The sequence below is a fragment of the Haemorhous mexicanus genome, chromosome 11 (genome assembly GCF_027477595.1).
Source record: "Haemorhous mexicanus isolate bHaeMex1 chromosome 11, bHaeMex1.pri, whole genome shotgun sequence".
NCBI classification, from domain to species: domain Eukaryota; kingdom Metazoa; phylum Chordata; class Aves; order Passeriformes; family Fringillidae; genus Haemorhous; species Haemorhous mexicanus.
The window spans coordinates 6,736,491-6,756,793 of NC_082351.1; the positions used below are offsets into that span (position 1 = coordinate 6,736,491).

Consider the following 20,303-nt stretch of genomic DNA (forward strand, 5'->3'; position numbering starts at 1 on the left):
TGCTATTCTTGTTATTAATTTTCTCTCTCCAGGAAGGACTGGCCCTGCTGGAAAGAGCCAAGTGCAGCAGATGCTGGGATGTGTGAGCCTCTCACTCTCAGATGTCTCTTATCTCCTGCAGCACAGATATCACCCTGGCAAGTCTTAACAGCTCCAAAGTCCATTTCACATTCCATTTACAATTTGCAGGTCTTATCTGAAACATTCTTTGACTAGAAACCTGCTCAGGAAGGAGCTGATTGACACCAACCTGGCAAGGACAAGGCCATTCACAATGACATTTTTGAAGGGAGGCCTCCCAAAAAGAGCAGTGGACAGCACCAGCAAAGTGTAGAACCTGAAACAAGAGACAACACAAATGTGACTTGATAAATACACCAAGCTAAAGCCTGCATGTCTTCATTACAAAATAAATGTTTCATTATGCTGCTTTCCTCTGGCAAAGGTAAATTTTAAGTCTGGGGAATATTCACGTGGCAAAGAGTGAGAAGAGGAGCTTATGGAAAGTAGATCTTCCTATCTGAAGCATCTCATGCTGTTTGCTCAGCTGGCTTCTACTACTCCAGGAAGGCAAAAAAATTTTAATAGGAAGCATTAGGAAGATCATGAGGAAGAAAACTGCAGCATTTTCCCTCTTTAGCAGAAAAAAGGGAATTCTGCCTCTGAACAAGTTTCCTATTTGCTCACTGCAAACCTGTGACCAGTCAGGACCAAAGAGAGCACTCAGGACCAGCACACTTTTGTGTGTGTTTGTGTGTTAACTGAGTGTTCTTCAGCCTGACAGACAATGGAACATAGTACAGAAGTATAAAAGCAAGTTACCAAAAATGGGAGAAGCCTCCTTCCAAGGCTGCCAAAGGTTTGATTGGAAGGAGGTTGTGGCTGCCTGCTTAAATCAGCCATCACTAGGAAATAAGAGAATGTTCCCCCAACAAAGGGCAGCAGTGGTTCCTCCCCATTCTACATGGTGTGTTTACAATCACTCTGTAAACTTGGACACTCTGGAAATCAGTGCTGGAGCAAGCACAGGCACCTATTGTTCACAGGCTGATGTATGATTATATCTGGAAAATTAAGTGGAAGTGCAGGATGATGTGATAATTTCACACTCAGGAGCCAGAGCCTTCACCAAAGGAGGGCTGTGTGAGCTGCTGGAACTGCACTGTTGGTAATTACTTTAAAGAAAGTAACTGGAGGGTGGGCCACAGCTTTCCTGGCTCAAAACAGGCATCACACTGACAACTGCTTAGCAACCTTCAAAGAGAAGGTGATTATAAAAAAGCTATAATAAGGCACAGGAGGTTATGTCTCACAACTATGTATTTGCATGAAGATTTAGGGGAGAAGCACTTCATGGGGGGGGAGAAAATCCATCTGTATGTTCCAAAGTTGTTTTTATCAAAAGCAGCCTATAATTGCAAAAGCATTATTCTGACACTTGAGGGTCCTCTGCAGAGGGTGCTGTGTGCATTTATTAAGTGACTTCCATGACAACTCTGATGCTTGTCTCAGACAGGCCCCTAAGTCTCAAAATCACCCCAATCCACACTGCACAATGCAAATTCTCTTTATTAACCTGCAGTTTAATTGCAAGAATTTTAACCAATTCTCCTCCACCTGCACACAAACTTTTGCATTCAAAATCCCTGTCTTGATTTTTAACTTTCTTAAGAAAACCCCCAAACACAAATATCCAACTGTTTACTGAGGTGACTGAAACCTCAAGCCTACAGAGCTGAAAGTTCATTACAAACACAGCAGCTTTTCCTCTGTACTTACTAAGAAGTTCCTACTTGACAAAGCCCCAGCACTTTCTGCAAACTGGTCACAAATTCTCCCAACAGGGCACCTGAATTTGCAGGTAAAAAGCACAAAGCAGAACCAACTAGGAGAGACTTCAATGCTCTTTAGGAATTCCTAATTCCCTGTATTAGGAAAGTTGTACAGGCAGACTGAGTACTGAAAAAATGCATCCAAGGATACATCACAAATTTTATGTTCAAACTGTCAAACCTAAAGAGCCTCAGCATGAGGTGCCTTAGGTGATGACAGCTACAAGACTGTCTCTGAAAACCTGTGATGCACATATTCTGATGGAACCCTTCTGATTCTTCCTCAGGTTGTGCTTTTAGAATTCACCTCATTCACTCTGAATATTTTAAAGCAGTGTCTTTCTGCACCTTATTTTAGAAATATCTTGCTCACAAACACTTGTTTGCTGAAAGCTTCCTCGATTTCTCTGCTGCTTCACCTTCCACCACCAAATCTCAGACTGTTCCTAGGTATGTCCTTGCAGATAAATACCTGTCAGTCAACCAACAGTAAAAAAGCCATAACAGGGACAGAAATTCACTCCTTTGCTCTACTTTCCACCGAGAAGAAAACAGGGAAGGAAACTTTTCTCCTTTATTTCTTGAACAACTGTGGGTAAATCCATGATCCTGTGGTTCATGCCAAACCCTCCAGCTGTGAATTCCCTGTGGGCCACCACATTCTGACCACAACCATAAATCTTGGTACACTTCCCTGTTCAGAGACAGAGTCTTTCCTACCACTCTGCCTGGACTCCAGTCTTGCAACCCAACTACTCTAAGATTTCGTCCTGTGGCTTTAACAAATATAATTCAGCTGGTTCTCTATCCAAGCAGAAAGTCATCAAAAATATCACTTTCCTGGACAGTCACCTTCTTCACATTAATTTTCCCCTTGTCTCCCTTGATTTTTTCTCCTCTTCTGTGGAGTGAACCAGAAGCCACCAGACCTGCACCTCCTGAGCCTTTCCCCACCTCCCAGTCCTCCCTTCACAGCAGCTGCAGACTCTGACCTGACACAAAACCAATCTCCATTCTCAATCTTCACACTTCTAACAGGATGTGCCAAATACAAATCACATCCTGCACTCCCAAAACTTCAGAACTCACCCCTGCTCCTTGCTCTCTTAGACCTCACATCTTAATTCCTCCTGCCTCACAAATCACAAGTGCTCTACTGCAAATCACCCAACACTTGCTGGCAGCAAAGCCCCAGCTCATTAACAACCTGGGAGAGGTGGGAGCAGCAGGAATTCAGGCAGGTGTTTTGATTTCCCACCACAAACAGGTGAAACACACCTGGCTCTGGGTAACAGTCCCTGGAACTCTTGCACTGATGTTAAGAACAAAAAGCAATCTGCCCCAGACTGAAAAGGGAAAGCCTCCTCTTGCACCCTGACTATGGCACACAAGTCTGAGGGCTCACACCAAATGTCTGCATCCTGAGTTCCTCCATTAAAAAAAGAAAAAAAAAAGCACTGTTTTCTAATTTTTTTCCAGATAAAAAGAATAAAGAGGGAAAATTAAGATTTTAATTCTCCTTCTGCTACCCAACAGTATCTGGTCGTATACTGAGGTATTAGATAATTTTTTGCATCACAATTAAGGGGTTGAAAAATGAAGATACTTCACTACAATAATGAAATTTAGTTGTATTTGGCATCCTGCCTGCTTTGGTTGCTTGGTTTGTTGGGGGGATAGAGGAGTGGGCAAAGGGAAGTGCCAACTGTATTGCAGAGGAATTTATTTAGCTCTAATACCTCAAGTTACTGCATGGAAAAGTTCTGCTTGGACAGAGTCAAACTCACTCATCCAGAAAACACAAAAATTCATCTTCATCTGTCAATTTTCACAGGCAACCTCAAACTTCAGACATGGACTAAACACTTTGCAATGCTAGAACTAAAGCTGTGTGTAGGCATACAAGTATGTATGAGAACATTAACCACAGAAAATCAGACAAAATTTTTCACCAACGATTGAAAAGGATTTATCCAGAGTGAGAGAAGCAGATGTAGTTTACAGCTAAAAACTTTGACTTTTCTGCCAACTGTACAATCTTAACAACCTAAGGTTTGATCTAATTTTTGTCTGCACTCAAAAAACCCAAAATTCAAACATAATCCTCGGGTAAAAATTACCAGGCTATACATTGGCTTGAAATCCTCAACAAATTCACTTCCATTTCAACTGACTCAACTGCACTTCTGTCTCTAGTAGATAACTCAAGTTCTGGGATCATTCAGCTGCTGAGATTTTTCCTTACCGGGCCAAAGATGTGCCCTATTACCTAATGATGTCTTTTTATTTTAATTTTATGAATTTTATTTTAATTTTCCTAATAAAGAACCATTATTCCTATTCCCATATCTTTGCCCTATGTTCTCATCTTATTGCAGGGTTCCATACTGCTGTCTCCTTATCACAAGAGCTCCACACCTTCTTGGAGTTTTTCATGGGCAGTTCCTCAGAGCACTGACTCTTTCCTCTTCTCAAAGCAGCCAAATGACTCCAGCTCCCCTCCCAACCAGCCACCCCACTCTTTTACAGCACTCTTCTTCTCATTGCTCACAGCTGTGGCCTGTTAAAGTCAGGCCTGTTCCTAATCTCTGATAATTGGCCCAGCTGCAACTTCTTAGGGGTGAGATTACTTTCTACACTATCTTTATTTTCTTACAGTCTATCCCCTAGAGCCCGAGAGCCCCTTAATTTCAAAATTATAATAATTTGGATGGATGGGGTTCACATTTCCCATTTCAGGGAAGGCTCCTGCCTTCCTTAGCAGCCACCTGTCTCTTCAAAGCAAGCCACCTTGTCAGAATTCAGGACATCTCTCTGGCTGTCCTAGACTGCCAGTACCCCTACCACGGGGCTCAGAGACCCTGGCACAGAGCCCAAGCTGCCTGTGGTTTTGATTATGACCCACATATCAAATTACCAACCTTAGATGAAGATCCAAGCCACGACAGTTCAAGTAGAATGATAGTGAATTTATGAGGGGGTGAAAAATAGATTTTTGGGGTTTTAGAATGGGGGCAAGATGGAGGGATCTGGGCGTGTCCAGCCTTTCTCCTTCTTCTACTTGGCCTCCATTTTCTGCTGTGATGTTGGCACTTTTGGATTGGTTTAGAGTAGAAGCTCACTGTCTAACATAGGTGATAGGGATTGGGAAGTTATTGTAAATATTGTACACGTAGTTTTTTGTATAAAAAGATAACACCGCCCCAGGGGCAGGCAGAGTGCCTCTGTCTTGTTGAACAGACCTCAGGAGGACAGGAGAAAGAATTTTATAGATAAGAAACAATAAACAACCTTGAGAACAAGAACAGAAGGATTTTGACTAATTCTTCAAGCGCCAGGCTGGGAAAAGAGACTTTCTAACACATCTCGGGGTCACCCCGACGAGCAGAAGTGCCGAGACCACCTGAGCTAATCAAGGGCAGGGCTTACCATCCTCGTGTCTGGTCGATGCCCTCGGCGATGAAGTCGGCGGGGAAGGCGTCCTCGAGCTCCCTCCTGCTCTCGAAGGGGTAGTGCACCTGCGCGTAGGGCATGCTGCCGCTCTCGAACCAGCAGTCGAAGACCTCGGGCACGCGGCGCAGCGCGCCCTTCCCGCGGCGCGACGGGATGCGCAGCCCGTCGATGCTGCCAACGGGACACACAGCCTACCTTTAAAAATCCACTTTCAAATTCAAAAGGTTTATTCAACCTTAACAGAAACACAACAGAAGGACTCAGTCGTCTTTGTTTCAGGTGTGCTGTGTATCTCTGGGTTGCCACTGCTACCATGTCACTGACATATTTTATGAAAAATCCTTTTACCAGGATCTTTTCTCCTGAGAAGCTGAGAGGCCTCAGAAATTAAATGCTAACAATAATTATCTGCTGCTGTGGAATGCAACAGGTGAATCTTTGATTGGTCTCATGTGGTTGCTTTTAATTAATGGCCAATCACAGTCCAGCTGTGTTAGACTCTCTGGCCAGTCACGGGATTTTATTATCATTCCATTCCCTTCCATTCCTTGCTAGCCTCCTGATGAAATCCTTTCTTTATTCTTTAGCATAGTTTTAATATATCATTTTATTGTAATATAATATATATCATAAAATAATAAATCAGCCTTCTGAAACATGGAGTCAAGATTCTCATCTCTTCCCATGTCGGGGTTGCCTGCAATTCAACACTGCCAGAAGTCTTGAAGAAAGAAAGAAGATCTGAATTAAATAATATTCTCCCTCAGACATTTTCTTTCCTATGTCTATTGAACAGAAGTGATCTAGCATTTAATTTAAAGTGAATCGGTAAAGGAAAATAGCTCTTGGTCACATGAATAAATCTCTGAAGAATAAACTGTGCAGTAATGTCCTAACCTGACTCGATTTCCCTGAACTCACAGAAGTGCAGTTGGTGTCTCATTTCAGCAGAGTTTAACTAACTTCATGCAGATTTAGTGTTATAGATGGATATCAAGATGATTGGCTCTCACAATTCAAAGATAACTACTGTGTGAATATTAAGAGAAGCTTTAGTGATGTACAGTTATGTTATTGTGCTTTAGATGCCCTCTGCTCTCCCACAGTTCCCTTTCCCCCTGTGTTGCTGCCATCAGACAGCCGGGGCTGTCCAGGACAGGTCCAAAGAAGCTGCACAGGTGTCCCTTGCATGGGGCACTGGGGATGGAAAAGCTCAGGGGGGGCTCAGGGGGTGGGCATGGCAACACCTGAGCTCCAGTCCAGTTACAAAGCAGTCTGCACAGGTAAATGGCACAGAGGAGCTGCCTGACAGACTTTGGGAGGGCCAGGGCTGGCTGCTCAGGCTTTTATACCCCAGGGGTATAAAAGCCTGAGCACCCATCCTTCAAAGCATTTCCTTTGACAATCTGTAATTTTTTTTATTAACAGTGTTCAACAAATGTTTTTCAACAGAAAAAAAGAAAATTTATATGTGTTACGATAAGTGCTGTTACAACTTTTCTATTCCCTAAATCTGTTTCCCAGGGTTTGGGCAAAAAAACCCCAAGGTTTTTTATGTCTGCTTATCTATTTCTAATACCCAGGGGAGAGTCTCTGTGACCCACCTTTCTCGATGCAGATCTGTCACTTTCACTCCAGACAGCTCCTCCAGCTCTGCCATTGAACCAACACAAACCACCTGTAGGAGAAATTACAGAAGTTTACCCAGTTATTTGTACACAGCAGCTATTTTCTTTTTAATATCAGACAGGAGACTTGCAATATCTCTTGTAACAGTTAATAGAGCTGAAAAAAATAAACCAATACAAATTTTGTACAAGAGTCTCCTTCCTCAAATGATATTAAAGACCACTGCCCTGTTTTAATACAACTCATGTTACAGCAACTGGAGACTTGGAAGCAGCAGCATCTTGGCAGGTTATCAAAAAATGTGGGACTGGGGTGGGGGGGGCTTCTCCAAACCAGACACAACCAAAACCCTCTGAAAATTCAACGACTGGCTTTTACACAAACAGGAATTTCAGATCCCAGGTTCCTCCCCTAAAGTAAGCAGCTCATTATCCAGAAGGGTTCCATCCCAGATAGACTAAACTGTACATGTTAAAGGCTTTTGATTTAAAGTGAAGAAAGCATCACAGCTACCACAGGCGTTGCTAAGACTTTTCTTGGTTTTGTGGCACCAACATGCTATTAAGAAGAATGCTGATTTCCACACAGACTTGCACTGAGATCATGAAACAATGATTCTGAAAAACTGTATGAGAAAGCAGGAAAGCAAAGCTTTCTTTGCTTTGGGTATTATTCAAATGGAGCCCTCCCAGAGCCCTGGGGCCTCTCTCATCTGGCAGGACTCATGAGCCACAAGCTGCAGTACAAGCCTGGATTCTGGAGATGCTGTCCCACATGCCATCCTTCCCATTTAGAATTGCAAGAGAAAACCCCCAGGGTCTGACAGCTCTGACAGGGAAGGAGTTAAATGTAGCACCATAAAGAAGCTGTAAATAGGCCAGACGTTTTTCACATGAAATAACTTTGGAAGTTGTTCTTAAGATACAAAAAATCAGAGCACTGCTCAATTCCTTTAGCTAGTCTTAAACATATGCATATGTATACACATGGAAATTGTGACTAACTGAAAGGTTTTGGTGTATTTAATTCCAAAAAATTGTCATGAATTACAGAAAAGACAGAAACTCAGTCTGATTTCGGTTTTAAGACATGATTTTCCCAGTCTGATTCAAGTGCTGATCTTCATTACTAATCACCATTTGCTATTGTTAAAGTACTTTGGAAATGTGATGTTTTCATTGCTTATCTATCTTTTTTTTTCTGTAGGGAATGAGGCAGGACAATGATTCCACTAGCCAGGTACAAGAGGCTGCAGAGTGCACACCAACTACACCAGGGGATTGATTCCAGGTAAAAATACATCTTCATCAACAAACTATTTTTAACCCAGATCTGTTCTTCATGTGGCCCCATAAGTAAACACAGAGGCCCAAGTGAGCAGCAGCAGGTGCTTAGTTCAGCACTGCTGGAGGAAGAAAAGGTATTCATAGAGAAATGGGTAAAAAAATGCCCTTGGATACACCACTTACTTCACCTTCACTGACCTTTCTATTTGAATATACTTTCACACTAAGCTCTGGGAGAAAAGCTGCTCATTATTTGGTGCTTTTTGAACAAGTACTTCAATTCTAAAGCAAAATTGTGAATATTGATGCAGAACTGCACCCAGAAATCACTCATGGAAGAAATGAAAAATCCACCAACCCCCAGAGTAACAGAGTAACCACTGAGTAAGACTGCCTCAGTCCAAGGCAGAAGGAAAGAGCTCCTCTGTCCCAAGGGGAGCTCATTAGATACGGAGAGGCAAGAGGAGGAAGCAGCAAAGAGATGCTAATCAAATCCCATCCCTCATTAGGTCCACCCCCTCGTTTCTGCATGGAGCACACACAGGCTGATGCTCCCCAGGTAAATTCCTCAATTCCAGGGATCCTGCTCTGGATCCATCCCTTCAGGAGCCATGGCTGTCCCAACACCTGGGCCTCTCCTCTGAGAGGAGCCAGGCATTTGCTCCTCCTCCATTTCATGGCTCACACCAGCTACAGAAGCAGCTCCACCACCATCCAACAGCAGCTCAGGCTGCAGCAGAGGGGCTGTGTCAGCACCTCCAAGATCTAACCCACAGGTCAGGGTTAACCCCTGCTAAGAAAATGAACATCAGATCCTGGATTATCCACGTCCACAGGAGCACAGATCCATCCAGCAGCAGCCATGGACCTCAAGGTTCCTGTGGCACAGCCCTGCAGTCCCTGCTAGATAAAAGTGTTTGTTTTTGTGGGTTTGCCATTTCAGCCCTGCCCAGGACCACAGCTGAGGAGGAAGGAGTGCCCACAGACAGGAAGAAGCCTGCAGGGTGTGTCACAGAGATGTCTGGGATCTCCAGAAAGCATCTCATGAATATTCAACAGGAGAAGAAATGAGGGCTACAGTCAGCCAGAAGTGGCCCAGAAATGCACCTGGAGAGGTTCCCTCGTCCTCAGGAGAGCAGAGGCAGAGCCCTCTCCTTCTGCTGGCCCAGACTGAGGGCACCCAGCCCGGGGCAGGGTTACCATGGGGGACAAGCCAGGAAATAATCAGGGAACCTCCACAACATCACTGAATACTGAACACAACCATTTGTATGCAAGTCCTATAAAATGAGCCCATACCTGCTTTACCAACTTGGGTGTTATATTAAAAAATTTTATTATCTAATCCAAATGAGATGTGTTCCTCCACTGAGGAAATCATTGGAATTTGAAAGCTTAAAATGATAAACTGTCTGCAAAAATGTGGCAATAAACACAAACTTCAGAGTTTAACTTCCATTATGTGTCTCTACCTGATAATTATGCTAAAAGAAAACTAAAATAAAACCGTGCAAAACCAGTTATTGATCTGTAATAAAATTCACTTTAATACCAATTAATTCACCTTACTGTATATTAAATAAGGAATTGTTATTACTTCTCCAGGATTTAATATGCAAAGCATAATTGCATGCAACCAAGTGTTCTTCTGAGAGCAAGACATGAAGAGGCTGCTGTGCAATCCCACACCAGGCTGCAGAAGCACTGGAGTCAGAAAATTCTGAGGGAATATCATTACTGAGAGAGCAGATGTCACCTAGGCTCCAAGTTCCACATCAGTTCCAGCCCTATTTGTTCTTCAAGCCATATCTCACACGCACAAAAAACAGAATATTAAAAAACAAAAAACCTTAACTTGAAATTTAGCTCAGTTCAGAAGCTGTACTCAGCTGTCAAAGCACAGTACTCAGACTCTGGAGCAAACAGAAATGTGTAACATCTGTGGAGAGAAATAATAGACCTGTTGGTGTTTCCATCATTATTCAGAACACCGAGCCCTGAGGAATGCTTGCAGCTCGTTTCAAAGGAAAGGTCAATCTTCCAAGTTAGACATCATTTTGTTATTAAAAACTAACAAATCAAAACTAGAAAAGCAAAAAAAATCAGTACACACAGGAATACAGATATGGGGAGAGTGGACAGAAAATGAAATATTATTAGAGGCAAGGAGTGGAAGTAATGAAACCTTTACACAATCTTTTTCAGCTGTAGAATGAAACACTCAGCCACAACACTGAAAGCCTTTTTATTACCTAAAAGAAATTGTTATATCAAACAAGGGACTTAGCAATGTTGGATGAATGTGAAAAGAAGTGTGTATAAATTGTCAGTCCTCAAACTAAACTTGAACTGTTACATGAGAGACAGAAGCACTTGGTTTGTCAGTAATTTACAAACACACTCACAGCACAAGTGGAATCCAAATGCCAAGGCTTTCTTAGATACTTAAATCCTAATAGCAGGAGTAGCTCCCTCTCTTTCCCAGTATCTCCCTGCCTACCAAGATTCCCACTGAAGAGGAAATAAAAAATGCTTTATGGTGCACATCTAAGCAATGGCAAGTGGAAGATCATAAAATACTTCTCTCGCAGATGTTTTCCTACTCAAGGTCTTTCCGGTCTAAAATGAAGAGTAAAACTTTTTCAAATCAAGAGAGAGAAAGATAAAGGCTTGGGGTGCTGCCATCAGTATTTACCTTCCCTGCACACTCTGACACTGATTACCATTTCCTACTTCAAGCATGAGGGAGGCTTTTCATGTGTGTCTAATGGAACTAACCCAATGCAAAAAAAAAAAAAAACAACAAACCAAAAAAAAAACCCAAACGCACTCTACTTTCAGAAAGAGTTTTAAAACCATCAAAATTGTGTTAAGTGTTCACTCATGCCCTCTGCATTCTGCTACCAATGCAGGGTACCTTACAACTTGACAAAGCTCACTTCTAGCACTACCATTATACATTTTCATCATTCCCCTAGATTCATATTTTTACAGTCTGCTACATTCATATTTGTGGCACTACAAATATGTATCTTTGCTGTTCTGCTGTGGTGGACTTGCTTTTATGCCTTCAGCAACTCATTTGGCTTGAACAAACCAACCACCAGAATATCAAAAGCAGACTTAAAGGAGTTACAAAAAACAAAAAAAAAAACTCCTCCTTGCCGTTTTCTCACTGCATTTATTATTTCCTTTAGATTTGCCATCACTGCAAATTCTTCTGGGAAAGACAAGATTAATTTTAATGTAAAAATCAAGAAAAATTGCTTGCAGTTCTCAAGCAAAAAGCAAGGAATACCTGTCCAGGCACACAACTGCACCCATAAATATGCACAGATCTATCACCTATTACACACATACAGATGGGCTATACAGATCTGCTGCTCAAACATGTAAATAGCACTGCAGGCTGCAGCAGCCAAAGATACACCAAAATAAGCAAACAGCAAGTACAGGCAGGGTTTTTGCCAGCTGGAAGCTTTGATGTTCCTCACTCACCTCTTCCAAATCCTCGCTGACCCACAGGGGGATGGGGGTGCCCCAGTAGCGGTTGCGAGAGATGGCCCAGTCTCGAGCGTCCTTCAGCCAGTTCCCAAAGCGCTTCTCCCGCACAAAATCTGGAACCCTGGGCCAAAACAACAACAGCATTCATGGGTCACTAGGTGCCACTGCAAAGAAAGCTGGTAAGAATTGGTTATATTTGATTTTATCCACCAAGAAGTTCATTTCAGCACTGATTGACTTGGAGGACGTTCCTGTTCCAGCTGTGGTTGCTGCAAGGCCTGTGGAGGTGCTGCCAAAAACACAACAGTGCCTTCTTCTGATCTCAGGTGAGCTGCAGAAGGGACAAACACCAGATTCATTTTACCATAAAGCAACTCAGGAAAACATGGCAACATAAAATAGATTCCTCAGGGATGAAACAATGGCCAAAGTCCTCAGGACAGTCCAACACTGGAGGATTATGGCTAAGGGTGATAAGCTCCCTACTGTTAAATTACATACAGAAAAAAGAACAGCCACTGGTGTTGAGGTTGAATGAAATTCCCATGATTGAAAAGTCTGGAGCAATAGCATCAAAAGGCACCTTGGATTATGTGTGAGCATCCAGGTACACGCACATTAATCAAGTTGATAGATCTTCCAAAACATCCTTTCCAAGCTATTTATCATCTCACTTTGAATTACCCAATTAAGAAACTAAACACGCCCCAACCACAGAACCCTATCAATGCTTGCTGAAACCTCATTTTGAGCACTAATGGGCACTGAGGGATGCTAAGGACAAATTTTCATGGTATGAAAGTGTCTTGGAGCTCAAAGGTTATGCCCTGCAAGGTTCCTGGTTGTGCTGAGTGGCCTGGTGCCTTGATTAGAACCATTTTCTCCCACGCTGTAAACAAACAATTAACTATTTACCCAATGATGATATGGAGATGAAGGAAAGCAATGGATTTCACAGTCAACAATGTGCTCCCCTCATGCCTAAAGGTGCATTTCAGAAGACAAAGTTCAAATGAAACTCACAAAAAGAGCAACCTTAAGACAGTGTCAGACACACTGAAGCTGTGAATGAGCAGCTCACAACAATAAAGCAGCTCTGGAACTGAGCTTTCAGCAACCCATGGCAGGTTTTGCTGGGTTTGTTTTTCCAGTCGAACTAGAAAGGCCCTTCCCAAAGTCTGAGCTGGATTAGGAGAGCCACGGTTTCCAAAGGGGGAGCAGCCAAGCTACAAAGCACACAGGGTCTCTTCCACCTCTTCTTTCTGAAGCTCTTGGTCCTCTTGTCAAGTATTTCTTTTTAAAGAAGATTTTTAATCACAGATCAGTCCCAAGAGTAACAAAGATGAAAGGCTCCTTTAGAGGAAAAATTAAAAGAATGGATTCATATGACACATTGAGGTAGGATTTGGCCCAGTAGCAGGAGATTTATGAAATAAGTGTGGACAAAAAAAAAAAGTCAAACTATTGATGAAAATAAAAGCCACTCTCTTTTAAAAGTTTTACCCATGATGATGCCATGTGGAGATCTAAAGGCTTCTTGATGCCAGTGTGTTCTCAAGTGGATAAAAAGTACCCTTAAAAGCCTCACTCAATATCAGCCTGAGGTTGCACAGCTTCCCTCGCTATTTCTGGAGTTACTTTCAGCTGCAGAGTTGTCTTCTGTAACACTTCTCGAACAAAAATCTAATATAAAAAAACGTTAAACAAACTCAGTGACTCATGTTTCACATGACATGTGCAGCCCTGCTCTGAAATGTAGAATGTATACAGGCTTTCCCAATTTGGTTCAGCGTGGGACTCATTACTATTAACTTTCTGTGCTGACCTTAGGAGACCCTCTCTCCAAACACAAGTGGAAACTGTACAAAGTTCATTAGCATTTGCCCAACGTTCCACTAATGTGGAAAACTTCTTTACATCACTCCTAAACTAGTTTCCATTTTTCAGAAGTTGTTAGACACTGATTAGCTGAAATTATTAGTCCCATTTAACATAGCTAGAGGCTGAGACAATCCCCCAATGACATTAAAATGCTAAGAGTTTCAACTCTGCCTCCTCAAAACACGCCTGAAAAATTAATTTTATCCCCAAAGTGGACATTAACCACAAAAATGTATGTGGTGTGATCTCTCTCTCTGAGCTATGAAAGCATATAATTTACCTCTTCTGGTAAAATTGCCTGACCCTGCTGCCAGTTTTCAGTGGAACATGAAACACAAACCACTTCATCTCCTACCAACCACATCTGCAACAATGATCTGTGGCTCTTCAGAGGTACAAGGCAGGAATACCACTGGCACAGCCATCAAGCCAAACAAAAAGAGCCTGGATCTAACCCATTCTGAGCCCATCACTCAAAGGAAGTGTTACTTGAAGCAGTTGGGTTTTGCCTCTGCAGAGGTGCTGCCCACAGGTGCTGCCCAAGGGCAGACACAGCCTCCAGCTGGGATCAAGCTGGAAGAGGGATCTGCTGCAGGAACAGCCATGCCAGGCTCAGCCCTTCCAGTCTGGAGCCCATTTCTTTTACTTCTTCTCAGCAGATTTAGCTCCAGATAGCTCAGCTTAACGCATACCTACATATCACAGGGGGAAACATAAAATCAGAGGCACCTTCTACTTAAATACTTGATTAGGCTGGGAAAAAAAGGAGCATTCTCAATGATGTTGTTATTAACACCTGATCTTTCTTTAAACCAATTCCAGGTTAGTGTTCTTATAGAGTTTTTCAGTTTCTTTTCATCCTACTCTTAGACATTTTCTTGGTATATTTCTCCTGTTAAATTTTCATAAAGACACCATCCTGCCACAGGCATGTATTAGTTGAGGGAGCATTTTTTACTCTTCCATCTACACAAAGCAGCTGGAAGATCCTCAGAAAGGATCAAGCCCCAGCTCCATGAGGCTGCAGTGAAAAATCAAAGCAGCCCCATCTCTCCCAAAGCCATGGTGCTGCAGCTCCTCAAACTGAGCTGTGACAAACGGGTTTTTCTATTTCCCAACTGGCCTACAATTTGTTTGACCTTCAAATTTCTCTGCAAAATGACACAGATAGGATTTCATACTTCTTTCTCTGACATTTAGCAAGGTTAAGGAGACTGCTGCCTCAGCAGGTCAGGGAGCTCTTGATTCATGGCTGTGGAACAGTGTGGGACAATTGCAATTTCTCCTCTTGGCACCCAGGACAGGGCACTAAATAAACTTCAGCATGCAGACACTGCAGCAGTTGGAAAGTTCAGGGAACTGAACTCCACAACACAAAGGAATAAATATTGTTCTGCCAAATCATAAATTAAAAAGTCTCTGAATCAAAGTACATCAGTTCCAACCTGTTTGAATGCTTGTCTATCTTACTTTCCCAACTCTACCATATAAGTTAAAGATAATGAAAAACTATCTCTATGAAAATTTGCTGCAAATTTCCGTGTCCATTTTTGACTGTTTGTTCCTATTTTTGAAGCAGATGTGGGGTTTTGCTTAATTCATGCATTGCTAAGTCCTCTGCACACTCAACTCCCACATCCTTTCTTGGTAGCTACTCATTTTCTTCGTGTCTAAAATAAAAATTCCATTTGACAAGCCAAAAAAACCCATGAAGAGCAAAGCAAAACCCGGCCTTTTAACAACATTTATTAACTTATTACAACAGGAACCATCTTCTTTGCCTTCTCAGTCCATGCACCACTCAGCACCCAAGTCACACAAGCAATGTGGGCATGGATTTGAAAACAGCAAATATTGAGCACCTTCAATCCCAGAGCAGAACTGAGCCTGCTGACAGTGAGCTACCACAGGCCGAGCCACTGGGTTCTCAGCACCAATAAACACTCCAGGAACAGCAGCAATTAAATAAAGAAATTTGCTTTCTGACTCTTGTCTCCAGAGGAAAAACGTACAGAATGCAAATTAAAAAATATTCTAAATTATCACATAATCCAGAAGGAAACTTATTGAAAGGATGAAGACACCTGCTCCTTTTCTGTAGATATATTTTGAAGCATATTTCTTGTGCCCATAACACAACTGCAAATACAGAACTCAGCTCCTTATTCCATCTGAGAGCTCAGGTGTGCTCTGAGCTGCCTCACTGTGCCCCAGTCACGGGATGCAGGAGCTGCCTCAAAGCAGCACCATCCCCCTCTGCTGTAAACACAAACAGCACTGCCAAAATAAAACACTGCCCCTGCACAAGCCTCGTGTTTTAGCATCAGCTCAACATGAAAAGCTGTTTCAGATATTACATAAAGATAGGCTGAACCTTTCTCACTGTTGGTTGTTCTTCTCACCAGCTAATTTTATTCAGGATATTCTCTGCAAAACCACAGCACCTTTATGTATTGGGTAAGATTTACTTCAGAATTGCTAATTAAAGGAGTTAAGACTGTAAAGTTGATAAACAAAATACTACCTTAAGCAGTGGGAATTAGGGGACCTAATACCAGATTAAGAACTCTAATACAGCTTGGGTTCTGAGAGGATGGTCCCAGATCTGCCCTGTCCCTGTAAGCTGGTAACTTTTTAAGCGCCACCTGAAATCAGGAATCAGATTTAAGTCTGGAAAAGAGAAAGATACTCTTGCAGAAGCTAGATGAGTTGTATCAGCAACACCAAAGGTGATGAAGTAGTTATTCTATGTCATCTAACTAAATATGCCCAGATTTATTTAAATTCCTAGCATACCAACTGGGGGGTTTATTTTAGGGGTAGATTTTGGCTTTCTTTTTAAACATTAACCAACCCTTAGAAGACAAAGGCTTAAAATCCATTATGTTAATTTACTCTAATAACAAGCCTCCTTCAACATGCCCTCAAATTGATTTTTAATGGTTTTTAATTCAAAGAGATAAAATAAGCAACTATTCATGGCCTTTTGACACTTTAATTAGCACCAATCTATATCATGGACCTAATTAAACATGGGGGGAGGGAGGAGAGGGGAAGGGAGAAAAGGTCAGTGTGTGCCAGGCAGAATTTCCACTGCAGCAGCTCTGCTCCTCAGCCCGGGAGAGCTGCAATGGTGCAACCCCACACACCCCACAGAGCCTGGGCTGCCTGCACCGCTGCCTTTGCTGCTCATGGTGCAGCTCACAGGGGCTAGCCGAGCTGTGCTTTCAATCATTTTCACCTCCCAATGTTTCTCTTGCCTCTTTTCTCCTGGTTCCCATGGCAACCCCCACGTTTGGTGTGACTGCAATGCTGCTGCAGCCGCAGCCCCGTCGCCGTCGCCGTCACCGCTCCGGACGCAGCCCTGACCTCCAAGGCTGGCACACGCCCCACTGACAGCCCTGCTGCACCTCCCTCCCACAGCCAGGCACCTGCTAACTGTGCTCCAATTCCCTCTCTTATCAACAATCCCTGCAGCCCCAAGCCTGGGAGAAGGGAAGCTTCCACTTTTCTCCTCTCTGCACAGTTTCCTTGGGAATGCTCTGACGTTTGCTGGCACAAAGTACTTTTGTAGGGCATCAGCACCCAGGATCCATTTCAATGCACATGTATCAGTACATCTGCATTCCTGTGACAGGGGCAGACATTCAACACACTGCTCGTGTCACAGATTCATCAGCTGCCCAAGGAAATCGTGCTGGAGTTGCTTAAAGCCCCAAATGCCAGTTCACTATTCCATAAGCTTTTCCTTGAAGCAAAAAATAAGCTTTAGGTGACCCTCCAGTGGGGCTGGAGAGGCACCTCTGCATTCATGGCATCATCAGCAACCTCTGCACAAGAGGCTCAGGGAGCAAACAGCAAAATGAAGGCACAGCAGAACAGCAGCCATCAAAATCCAGTGAACAAGCCTCCAAATTCACTTCTAATCCTCAGCCATGTCTGATAACAGACGGTAATAAAACCCTCTCTAAATTAGACAAACACAAGGCTAACCCTGCAGCAATTTTTGCACCTCCTGCTGTAGGCAAAGGCAGCAATTTGGATTTTTCCTTGGGAAATGTTGCCATCTAGTGACTCCACGCTGCTGTACACATCACAATTGCTACCGGAGGGAGGATCTCATTCGTAGTCACGGTTCTCCAGTAAGAGAAGTGTGACTGATGACTCAAAAAGAAGAGTTACAACTGCATGGTGATACTAAAGAAAAGAAAAAAAATGAAAAAATCTACACACAGCATACATTTCAAACTGTTCAGCTGAAATGTATTGATATTAACAAACTAAGAGACTTTCCATAAAACAAAAATAAGTAGCAAAGGAAGGGAAAAGGATTTTATTCCATGGCTCTACAATCATGTTATGATTTAAAATTCTGTTGCCCTGCTACAGACTCAGATTCCTCATGTGAGCAAAAATGACAAGTTCAGTAAAATAAACATTTGCTTTGTACTGTGGATGGGCTCCACAGCCCATCCCCTGCACAGCCTCGGGGTTTCTGACACAAACAGGATTACTCCTGATCACATCTCACCTTTCCACAGGTGGGAGACAGCTTTGTGGTCAAAGATTAAAATGACCAGGATGAAAAACTTCTCCAAAGCTTGATGGACACATAAGAAGACACCTAGGCTCGCCCAGGAGCTGCAGGGAGTGAGCACAAAACTCAATTTAATTTCACTCACAGAAATGTGCTGTGGGTGGCATTTCCAGCAAGAACCAACAGCTTAAGTGATGGAAATCAGGAAAATAATACCTTCAACCATACATCAAGCTCTTTATTACAGCACCTGAGCTCTTCAGTGCTGAGAAGATGCCACAACAAAAGGTTTGGCTTCTCTGAAGTCCCTGACTGTCTCCCATCACTGCTTTCCTTCCACTGATGCTCATTTTTCCACTCCTGCAAGTGCTGCACTTCTTATGCAAACAATGTCAGAACTGCACAATGTCTTTAACATTAGAAACGGCAACAGTCACAGGTCAGTGTTTCAGGAGTTACTGAAGGAGAACTTTAGGTGAGAGAGGTTTAAAAGAAAGAAAAAAAGAGCTCAGAGCTGATATTTAAATACAGAGTCTTTTCTATCAGTCTGCAAGAATGGAAACATAACATCCACTGCCAGAAGGACGGGCTACAACAGTCTGGAATTCTCATTAGAAGTTGTACAGATTTATTGCTTACAGTAACTTATAAATTTTCAATTTACACCAACTTTGAACACTGATGACAGGAATTAGTCCTATATAATTATAATCTAAGATGGCCTGGCTTAGTCTGTGGGCACATAAAAAATGCTCTTTCAACAAAGCATTTGAGAAAATGATGGTGGCAACAATTAAGGCTGAAATCCAGACAGCACCTTGGTGCTGCATCCAACTCTCCTTATCAAGAGAACAGAAAGCCAAGATCTGACAAAGTCTGGATTTTACAGCAGCCAAATCTGCCCCTCTTCATCTCAAATACAGCAGCAGTGGGTGCCTGAATGCCAAACAGAAGAGAATCTGTTTAATTTAAATTTTCTTTAAATAAGATCTCAGTTACACAGCAAAGAATATTCAGTAAGGGAACTTCAATTAAGGGCTGAAGCACAGCCCCCTAAATACTGTTCTAATTGTGCATTTTCATCAACATCCAACACAGGTCAATTCCCAGTCTGACTGAAATAAGGATGCAACAGAGCAGAGAGGGTTTCTTGGCTTCTGGTTTTACAAAAATGCTGGCACATTACTCATGCAACCATTATTGGAAGTGATAGTTAAATTCATTTTGAAAAATGAAAATAGAGTTACTGGTTTTAATAAATTTTGAATGACTGTGGCCTTACAAGTTGGGTAATTCACTAAAAAACTAATTAGAAATGCAATCAGGTTGCAAAGTTTGTCCAAGTATGTTTAATCTATTTCATCAGAAAGGATATCTATCAAGAGGGCAGCTATTCTCAAGGGACAATATACCTATCAGTCATTTGCAGGAATAAAAAAAGCAATGCAGTCAAACCCATTTTGTAAAGGTTAATATAGTCTGAAAAGCATTTATCCCAAATTTTCTCATTTTCAGGACATGCTGAAGCCCCAGAGAGTCCAAAAATAAATTTTTTAAAAGCTACATATTATTACTGTGACACTTTCAGAGATCAAGTCTCTTCAAAAGCAGAAAAAGTAGGTTTTGGGAAGGAAGGAGTTCCCAAAATTGAAATAAATGAATACTGCAGGCAGCCAGCAGTCTCAATGCCAACTTCAGAAGCTACAGCCCAAACAAAACTGGCATCAATGTAGAATGCAGGGAAAAACCCTCAAAAACTCTCCTTATTCTCTATAAAAACTGGATTTTAAAAGCCAACTTCAAGATTACCCAGTATTCAAATTACCATGAAATCACATACTGGAAATACATATTATTTATTAATAATTCTGTGATCATACATCTCTACTTGTAGCTACATTCCCAACAAAAGGCTTCCCAAAATCCTTAAGACCACATGGTTTAAAGAGGAGTCCTGAGGAACCAGTTTTATGTTGAATTATGGAATTGTGTTCAGGAATTGCCTAAAGGACAAAAGGCTCCTGTAATTCCAAGCATTTTGGGAATTGCCAAATGAGGGCATTGCCTGCTCTTCTCACCCAAGCTCTGCAAGAGCAGCTCCAACATTTGCTTCCACTGGTATCCCCATTACTCAGCACTTAAAAAAGCACCACTGAAACCCCAAATATGTGCATGAGGCAG

General features: G+C 42.3%; 1 protein-coding gene across 4 annotated transcripts in view; it reads right to left on the reverse strand.

Annotated features, from left to right (window-relative positions):
- Window positions 1-20,303, reverse strand: part of IARS1 (isoleucyl-tRNA synthetase 1) — a 94,666-nt gene that overhangs the window by 36,828 nt on the left and 37,535 nt on the right. For all 4 annotated transcript variants that reach the window (XM_059856168.1, XM_059856165.1, XM_059856166.1 and 1 more), the window contains 4 exons: window positions 11,699-11,825; window positions 6,890-6,963; window positions 5,262-5,456; window positions 251-337 (listed from right to left, as the gene is read on the reverse strand). In XM_059856168.1, coding sequence (XP_059712151.1) covers window positions 251-337; window positions 5,262-5,456; window positions 6,890-6,963; window positions 11,699-11,825 — 483 coding nt within the window. The remainder of the gene's footprint in view (window positions 1-250; window positions 338-5,261; window positions 5,457-6,889; window positions 6,964-11,698; window positions 11,826-20,303) is intronic.